Source organism: Corylus avellana, chromosome ca2 (genome assembly GCF_901000735.1).
Source record: "Corylus avellana chromosome ca2, CavTom2PMs-1.0".
Classification (NCBI taxonomy): Eukaryota; Viridiplantae; Streptophyta; class Magnoliopsida; order Fagales; family Betulaceae; genus Corylus; species Corylus avellana.
In genome coordinates, this window is record NC_081542.1 from 31,232,309 (window position 1) to 31,242,225 (window position 9,917).

General features: G+C 37.9%; 1 protein-coding gene across 1 annotated transcript; it reads left to right on the plus strand.

Moving 5' to 3' along the window:
• The first annotated feature begins 3,763 nt into the window (after positions 1-3,763).
• On the plus strand, positions 3,764-5,447 carry LOC132171805 (berberine bridge enzyme-like 8). The gene has a single exon (XM_059583208.1). It carries the CDS (start codon positions 3,792-3,794, stop codon positions 5,433-5,435), a length of 1,644 nt encoding a protein of 547 aa, XP_059439191.1. The 5' UTR covers positions 3,764-3,791; the 3' UTR covers positions 5,436-5,447.
• The last annotated feature ends 4,470 nt before the right edge of the window (positions 5,448-9,917 follow it).

Genomic DNA, 9,917 nt, shown 5'->3' on the forward strand with positions numbered 1-9,917 from the left:
ATTAAGCTCGTTCTCTAAGGATTTCACTTTGGCAATTAACATGTGATTTTCAGACATCAAAGTATTATGAATAGCATGTAAATCAGTTAAAGCAACAGAAAGTCGATCATTTTCAAGATTAACATCTTTGAGTTTCTGCAAGTGTTGCTTATTTAACTTCTTCAATTTAATGCATTCCATATACAGATCATTATAAGCATTTTGCAGATCACCCTCCTCTTCTGATTCATTATCACATATGCCATGTTCACTATCTAGAGAGTTAGACTCACTAGCCTCATGTTCACTATCATAAGAAATCCCAAAGGCTACATAATTAGCACAATTTTCAGCTTTTTCCTCATTGTCTGACTCATCACTTTGAGTCACATTAAAGGCCTTGCCTTTTGAATTTATCAAATTTCCACAATTAGCACGAATATGACCAATACCACCACATTCATGACACTTACGACCACAAGATAATTTATCTTTATGATTTTCATCATTTTTGCCTTCATAATTATCTCTAACCTCATTACTAGGATTCACAAAATTTTTTGATTCCCTACTTCTAAAATTTCCATTGTTTTTGAAAAATTTTCTAAACTTCCTAGCAATAATTGCTATTTCTTCATCGTCTCCAGAATCCTCATCAGAATGAACTACATATTTACCTTTAGCAGCCTTGATCTTAAGAGCAAGATTTTTTGAGCTTTTGGGCTTAGGTAACATGAGTTCAAATGTCTGAAGAGAACCAACAAGTTCCTCTACTCTCATTGACTCTAGATCTTTGCTCTGTTGTATAGCAGTAATCTGAGGTATAAACTTCGCAGGTAGAGATCTTAAGATTTTCTTTATTATCTTAGCATCACTCATTTTCTTTCCAAGATTAATAGTAGAATTTCTAATAGTGCTAAGCTTAGAATAAAAATCATCAAATGTCTCTTCCTCTTCCATCCTAATCTCTTCAAATTGAGAAACTAACATTTGAATTTTTGAAGCTCTCACAATTTTAGTTCCTTCATGAGTAATTTCCAACGTTTCCCATGCTTCTTTAGCTATTACACATCGAGAAATTCTTGAGAATTCTTCGATGGAGATAGATGTGAAGATGGCATTTAACGCTTTGCCATTCGCAGATGAAGCACTCTTTTCATCCTTTGAAAATTCGGCAATTGCCTTATCAGGATTAGTCCATCCAGATTCAACAATATGCCAAACATCAACAGATTTGAGATATGCTTTCATACGAATTTTCCAAAACGTATAATTGGATCCGTCAAAGACGGGAAGTGAGTTAGGTGCAACTGTGTGAGACATATTATGAGGAGTCTAGGATCACACTTAGGAAATTAATCCAAACAGAGTGAACCCGCTCTGATACCAATTGAAAAAACCTAATACGACACCAAACGACACCTATTTTGAATGTATAGGTGTTTCACACAATTTATGCGGAAATAGATCTGACCTAACAATTAATAAACAACCAAAAATATATGTAACAATAAACAATAAACAACACAGATATTTTGGTTACGAAGAGGAAACCAATTAGAGAACTCTCTAATTGTAAAACCTCTCCGGGGCAGCCAAACCCAGGAAATCAACTAACTCAGTAAAAGAATAAAGGATTACAAGACGTTCACACTTACAAAACCTTTGCAATTGACACGATCTTGTATAAGACAAGCGACCCACTTGCCTTCTACCGCAGTAGCCCTTTCCAGAGACAGCTGGCACAATCCTTCTACGTGATCTCCCTTCACCGGAACTCCGATTGACTTCGCTTCAACAATCAACAAGTAAACACAAACGATCACTCTAAGAGAGAGAACAGACTCTACCCTCTTAGCACACAAAAGCGAATTCTAGATGCAGAAATTCGTCCCTCTCTCTTTCTATAGAGGTGTATTTATAATAGCCCCATCATTCCTAGACCTAGGAAAGAGTTTATATTCATTTAAAACTGTTACAGGTACGCAGCGTCCGGACGGGAACATGTGCCGTCCGGACGGGACAACAAAACACAGCCAGAAAGTGTTTTTAACACATGGCCGTCTGCAATCTCGTCCGGACGAGATTGCACACGAGCCATTCCGCCCAGCTTCGTAGTCTTCTCTTTATCGCCCGTTTTGACCCAGTAAACATTAGAATTAGCTAAACCTTGTGAAACATGACTTTGTAGATCCTTGAGTTAGCTTTCCAACGCCGCAAAGATTGCTCCAATCAGAGGCTTGAAACTCAAGATATGACCTTTTTAGTAAAAGTCGTCCGGACAGGATTCAGACGAGACTGCAGACGAGGCTCTCGGGAATTCTTGTTTATCGAACTCGTCCGGACGGGGTTCAGACGAGACTGCAGACGAGGCTCTCGGGAATTCCTCTTTATCGAGCTCGTCCGGACGGGATTACAAACGAGATTGCAGACGAGGCTCTCGAGGAAAATAGAATTCTTCGAGCATCCGAACGGCACTTCTTCTCGTCCGAACAGTAATTGAATGGATGATGAATCTTGGCACTTTTGGTCACCATTTTGCTTACCGAATTAAGCCAACAAGAACTTACACTGTCTACTACTCAAAAATCTTTTAGTCGTTCAGTATCTTCTTATGTTGAGCCAAAATTTTATCATCAAGCTGTCAAAATACCTCATTGGTGTGATGCTACAAAAGCTGAAATTGATGCTCTTGAGGCCAATGACACTTGGCAGCTTACTTCTCTACCACCTAATAAGCATGCTATTGGTTGTAAATGGGTTTATAAGGTGAAGCATAAAGCTAATGGTTCTCTTGAGAGGTACAAGGCCGGGTTAGTTGCAAAGGGTTACTCCCAAAGTGAGGGGCTTGACTACTATGAGACATTTTCTCCTGTAGCCAAGTTAACCACAGTCAGGTGTACTAGCCAAGAACTGGCATTTGCATCAGCTTGATGTTAACAATGCTTTTTTACATGGGGAGCTGGATGAAGAAGTATATACAGAATTCCCTCTTGGTTTTGGTTTCTGTTAAGATGGTTAATTAGTTAAATAGTTTGTTTACTAAAACTGTTAGCAAGGTATTCTTTCTTTCTTTGTAAATGAGTAGCATATACTACACTCTTGTAATATAGTTCAAGTAATGCAAATGAAGTAAAGTTTTTCCGCAGCTCTTCTTCAGATTTCTTTCATCATTTGCATAGTTTGTTGGCAGGCGGGGAAAAAAAGAGAAAGGTGGATGAAAGGTGAAGAGGAAGAAAGGTGGATGAGTGAGTGGTGTCAGCTGGAAAAAGAAAGAACAAAATGACAAAACAAACCGCATCAGCTTTAAGTATAAGATGAAGAAATGAGGGCACAAACGTCATTTCACCCACTAAACAAAAGTGCACTGTTTTTATGTGCATAGGCTCTTTTTATATATTCTTTCTTTCTTTGTAAATGAGTAGTATATATACTTCACTCTTGTAATATTGTTCAAGTCATGCAAATGAAGTAAAGTTTTTCCGCAGCTCTTCTTCAGATTTCTTTTATCATTTGCATAGTTTGTTAGCAGGTGGGGAAAAAAAGAGAAAGGTGGATGAAAGGTGAAGAAGAAGAAAGGTGGATGAGTGAGTGGTGTCAGCTGGAAAAAGAAAAAACAAAATGACAAAACAAACCGCATCAGCTTTAAGTATAAGAGAAGAAATGAGGGCACAAACGTCATAGCACCCATTAACCAAAAGTGCACTGTTTTCGTGTGCATAGGCTCTTTTTATATATAGAAGAATATAGATATAGAAGATATTGCCATCCCAAGCGTTCTGAGCAGTACAATCCAAGGTTACCCATTAAGGATGGGAGTTTTAAGACAGGCAATTCTGTCATTGCTCGCAATATTCCTACTCTCCATGTCATGGCAAGCATTTGGATCATCTTCTTCTTCTTCTGGCTCTTTTATTCGCTGCCTTTTGAGCCATTCTCAGCCTTGTCACCCAATCTCTCGAGCAATATATACTCCCAACAATTCCTCCTACTCCTCTGTTTTGCAAGCTTACATCCGAAACCTTCGATTCAACACCTCCACAACCAACAAGCCTTTCCTCATTCTCACTGCTCTGCATGAATCCCATATCCAAGCAGCCGTGCTTTGTGCTCAAAAGCATAATATGCAGATGAAAATTCGAAGCGGCGGCCATGACTACGAGGGCGTCTCGTACGTTTCCCAAGTCGTGTTCTTTATTCTTGACATGTTCAATCTCCGTTCCATTCACATTGATGTGGGGAGGGAGACTGCTTGGGTGCAGGCCGGAGCAACTCTCGGCGAAGTTTACTACAGAATTGCTGAGAAAAGTAAGAAACATGGCTTTCCGGCAGGTGTTTGTCCGACTGTCGGTGTCGGAGGGCATTTCAGCGGCGGCGGCTATGGCAATATGATGAGAAAGTACGGCCTCTCGGTGGATAACATTGTCGATGCGCAGCTAGTTGATGTTAACGGCAGACTTCTTGACAGAAAATCCATGGGAGAAGATCTGTTTTGGGCTATTAGAGGCGGCGGAGGAGCAAGCTTTGGCGTCGTCATTTCATATAAAATCAAGCTCGTTCGCGTACCGGAAACAGTAACTGTTTTCCGGGTAGCGAAGACAATGGAAGAGAATGCCACCGACATCGTGCATGGGTGGATGAATGTTGCAGATAAGCTGGATAACAACCTTTTCATCAGGCTATTTCTGGACGTGGTAAATATTGGAACCCATGGGAAGAAGACCGGCAGGGCTACGTTCGTCGCCTTGTTCCTCGGAGACTCCGAAAAACTTGTCTCCGTCATGAGCAAGAGCTTCCCCGAAATGGGTTTGAAGAAATCAGATTGCAATGAAACCAGCTGGCTCCAATCTGTGCTTTTCTGGACCAACTTCCCCCTTGGCACAGCAAACGATGTTTTGCTCAGTCGAACACCTCAAACGCTAAACTACTTGAAGAGGAAATCAGATTATGTGAAGAACCCCATTTCAAAGGATGGTTTAGAGGTTATTTGGAAGCGATTGATTGAGCTGAAGGCGGTGATACTCAAATTCTATCCCTATGGCGGAAGAATGGGTGAGATTCCGGCGGAGGAAACTCCGTTCCCACATCGGGCTGGGAATCTAGCGAAGATTCAGTACGCAGTAAACTGGAATGAGGCTGGGAAGGAGGTGACGGATTACTACATAAACTTGACGAGAAAGGTTTACCGTTACATGACTCCATTTGTGTCCAAGAACCCTAGGGAAGCATACTTCAACTACAAAGATCTTGACTTGGGCATCAACCACAACGGCAAGAATAGCTACCGGGAAGGAAGAGTTTATGGGATCAAATATTTCAAGGGTAATTTCAATAGGTTGGTGAAGATTAAGACAAAGGTTGATCCTGGTAACTTCTTCAGGAATGAACAAAGCATCCCTACTCTTCCGATCCATAAACAAATTAAGCTTAATTGGTGCCTACAATCTGTTGTTTAAAATTACATCATTTCCTGAAAAATTAGTTGATTATTGCAAAATAATTGAAGTCTTTGTTGGAAAAACAAATATATATGTGGAAGTAAAATGTGTTCAAAGTTTTCGTCAAACGATGGCATGGACTTGCGGTTATGTTTGTTGTCCCAACTACCCGGCATGCTCAGACTACGTATGGTGGTTCAACTATCATATCTGTCTAGACCAACAAGCAAATTAGAGAATCACGATGTCTTAGTTGGCATGTTAAAGTTGAAAATTGAATATAATTTTATGAGATTTGATACGCCACAACACAAACACAATTTATAACCAACTTCTCTTCTATGTGTCATTTAAAAGAAAAAAAAAATTGAATTTTAAACCAAACAAATCGTCTTTTTTCCAAAATTTAAGAAACCAATAATCCTCTCTCTCACTCCCTCACTCTCCCTCCCACGCTCACCCTCTCTCTCCTCTGGCGAGTTCTTTCGCCATTGGCAAAGCTGTCCGTCCGTTGTAAGGTTCTGTCCACTATCTCTCACTCCAGGGACGTCTATGGCCACCAGCGAAGCTCTTGTCTCCCTCACTCCTGTCTCTCTCTCACTCCAGCGAAGCCGAAGGCTCCCTCTCTCCTGCACCGGTGGTAATTAAAACTTTTCTTTCCTCCACGTACAAAATCTAGGGCTCTTTGAACACTATTGGCTGCTAGTATAGTGCATTAGATTTCTGTGTATTTAGGGTTTAGATTTTTGTTTTTTGAACATTATTGGGTATGGGTTTTTATTTCTTTTTTCGTTGGTTGAGGCTGTGTTTGTTCATGCCCAAGAAAAATAGTTTTTGGTCAGATTTCTCATTTGCATTATTCTCAGGCAGTTTGTCAAATGTAAGTCCTTGTGTTGACCTGGTGCATTGAGTTCATTTCTTTTAATATTCAAAGCCTAAATCATTCAGAAAAGCCAAGGAGACTTCCAGTGTAGACTAAGTTAGTATTCCTGTATTTCAGCCAAAACTGTTGGCAGTTTCAAATATCATAAGTTTTGCAAATCCAAAGGCACCACTTTATCCTCGCCTCTCTCAAGGGAAGTCATGGAATGAAGTAAGTTCATTTTTTTTTTCTTTTCAAGCGTATCTAAGTTCTTACTATTTATATGCTTTTTATAGTTCACACTGTTTATGCTATGCTCTACATGAATTGTGCCTGTTTTTACTCACTAGCAAGCCGGCTTTTGATCAGATATTTGTCCCTCAAAGCAGTCGTCACGTTGGCCTTGATTAGCTCAAACATGCTTCCATAAAATCTTTCTTCTTCTTTTTTTTCCCCCTTTTTAAGTGTAAAGAATATCCCTTTAGAACTATGGAAGGGCAAATATGTGTTTGTTCATCCAGAGAAAAATAGTTTTTGTTTGAATTTCATGGTGAAATTTTGAAGCATCGAAGAATAGACCTTTGAAGAATTTCGATAGGGCTTTAGTGTATTTAGAGTTTAGATTTAGGGTTTAGATTTCTGTGTATTTAGGGTTTAGATTTCTATTCTTTGAAGAATTTAGAACATAATAGGGCCTTAGCTCATTACCATGAGTTGCTGCATTAGTTGCAAATCCTTTGGATTCAATTATATCATTAAATCAATTATAAATTAAGCATTGGGTTATAGTTAGTTTATACAATAATATTTTGAATTATACATTAGATTAGTTGAAAAGTTACTCATTGTGGCTGCCTAAATGGACAAGGAGGGCGAAGTTGAATTTGTATACACGTATTCCAAATGATGAAGATTTTTTGGAGTAAGATTGCCCTCAAATAGGTTTGACTCTTCATCTTTTGTTAGGGGTATAATTTTGCTTTAACATACCAAGATAGCTTTTAACTTTGTATCCCTTTTTGATAGATGTGGATGAAGAAGTTGAAGAACCAAATGAATTAAGGATCACTTGCTCGGATGAAGAGTTGGATGGGGATGAAAGTTCGGATGAAGAGTATCCGCTCTCTGATACATGTCATTATGTCCAAGAGCATGTAACTGTCTTTTTGAAAAATTGTCATGTGACTTTGTCTTTTTAAGAAATTGTTATGTAACTTTTTAAAAGGATTGTGTTGGGATTGTTGATGAATTGTGACTTGCTCATTTAATTGCTGACTAGACATGGTTGGTGTAAACTTATAATTTTGTGACACTTTGGAATGGGTGGCTCTTGTGAGGTTTGAAGATCTATCATTTTCCTCTGATTATTGGAAATCAAATGAAGCTTGCGTTTTTGCAAAGTAATCTCATTGCATACTTGTTTTGTTCATAATTGACTTGTGGCTTCTTTCCTAACAAGGATACAGGAACATGTTCCTGGGCAATTTCTTGCCATGCTTATTATGTCTCAAACTCTATCTAATGTACCCATAGGGTTCACATCACATGGGTTTATAGTATACATTTCGAAATTAAACATTTGCATTAGAAATTAAACGTTTGGAATACACATTTTCAACACAACTTCAACATTCACATTACAAATTAAAAAAATTAAAAAAAATTAAAAAAAATTAAAAAACTAATACAAATCTTCATGGCAGCCATTTATAGTACACATTTCCACCATTACATGCACTGCAAAAGTGTTTCTCGTTAGCAATGGGTATCCAATCAGAGGCCGCTGCACCATTAGTGTTTACCAAAGACCCCAAGCAAGTAGACTTTAAGAAAGTCTCCCTAAGACCAGTACTTAGTTTCAAATTTGATAAACTATGGCTAAGGTCCCACATTTTCCACATTGAGCGCTGGACAACCTTATAGCTTCCATCGGAATACTTCTTACAACTGCAAAGATAGAACATAAGGGTGAGATTAACATCATTGCTGTTTAATTTCCAATTTTAAAATCATACATCAAGGGTTAACACCCTTGATAATGGCAACATAACTCGGCAAGAAGATAATAATTACTATCACTTTGAAAAAATAAAAATAAAAATATATTAGAATCTTAAATAATATAACTTTCTCATTATTTATGACCCAATAAAACACATTTCCAGCAGCACCAAATAGAACTACTTGATTGTGAAAATAGCATAAAAGACTCTAAATTTATTTTCTGTTGTTCTCATTGTCTTTTCAACATCAAAATAGACAAGGTAAAAGTTAGAAAGCTCACCGAACTTATAGCCTGCATAATAGACTTTTATGTCATCAACAACCAGAATTTTACTTACATAACTGTTCGCTCCAATCTTTAAATAAAAAAATAATAATAAAAAAAATAAAAACTAATAAATAATGAAATAAGTTATCCCCACGAAAAAAGTGGGGCAAAAAGCCACAAATCAAAAGTAGAAAGTAATAAGCCAGGAAGCAAATAAGCACAAGTAGACCTTTGAGCTATCCTGAAATGCCAGTTCCAGGCAATGCAACCTCTCTGCTGAACATAACTTCTCTGCATATGCAGCTTGACACGTGATGTTGAATCTACATATTCTGCCATTGTAAGATTTTTCTCTCCTCAATCAACTCCTTGCATAGCTCACACCCAGCTCCCATATCAGATTCTACACAAGACCATTATCATATTATCAATTTCCATAACCCCACAGAAATTCAGGTCACGTACAAAATGCAGGAAAAGAAATCAACTAACACTAGTAACAAAGCAGAAGTTCTACGACCACAAATTTCAGGGAAATGAAACTACGTTTCCACTGCTCTGTAGAGATTATATTAACAGAGCTCTAGGAGAGGCAGCGTCGATTCCTGCCAAAACCAAAGTCACATCACAAGGGAGTGACTGAATTGGTTGTCAAAGACCATTAAAAACCATCAGAGGCGCAAAGAGACTCTGAGCTTGAGAATCGCTGAACAGTATTTATATGCTATTGTTGTTGCCTATGCAAGATTTGATCAAAACTAATTTCAATCCCTAAGCCCCGGCACAAGCTGTGAAAGTAAAGGGATGTTGGCAATGAGCTAAAGCCCTACTATGTTTGAAATTCTTCAAAGAATAGAAATCTAAACCCTAAATACACAGAAATCTAAACCCTAAATACACTAAAGCCTTATTATGTTCGAAATTCTTCAAAGGTATATTCTTCAATGCTTCGAAATTTCACCATGAAATTCAAACCAAAAACTATTTTTCTCGGGCTTTAACAAACAATGCCTCAACCAACGAAAAATGAATTAAAAACCCATACCCAATAATGTTTAAAAAATAGAAATCTAAACCCTAAATTCACATCACATATTCGTTCTCATTGTATATATAGGTAAAGAGTTACAATTATAATCAAATTTGACAAACCCAAACTTGATACAAACTAGGAGACCTAATTCAATACAAACAAGTAGAACAAATACAACTAGAACACTAAAGAGAAGACATATGAACAACTATAAAGATAATGCTAAAAGATAACAACAACTATAAACAGACTCTATTGGTTACTTAACAGCCCCCCTCAAATGAATGGGAGGGGGAGTGACCATGAGTTTGTTTCTGAGGAAAAGAAATCGAG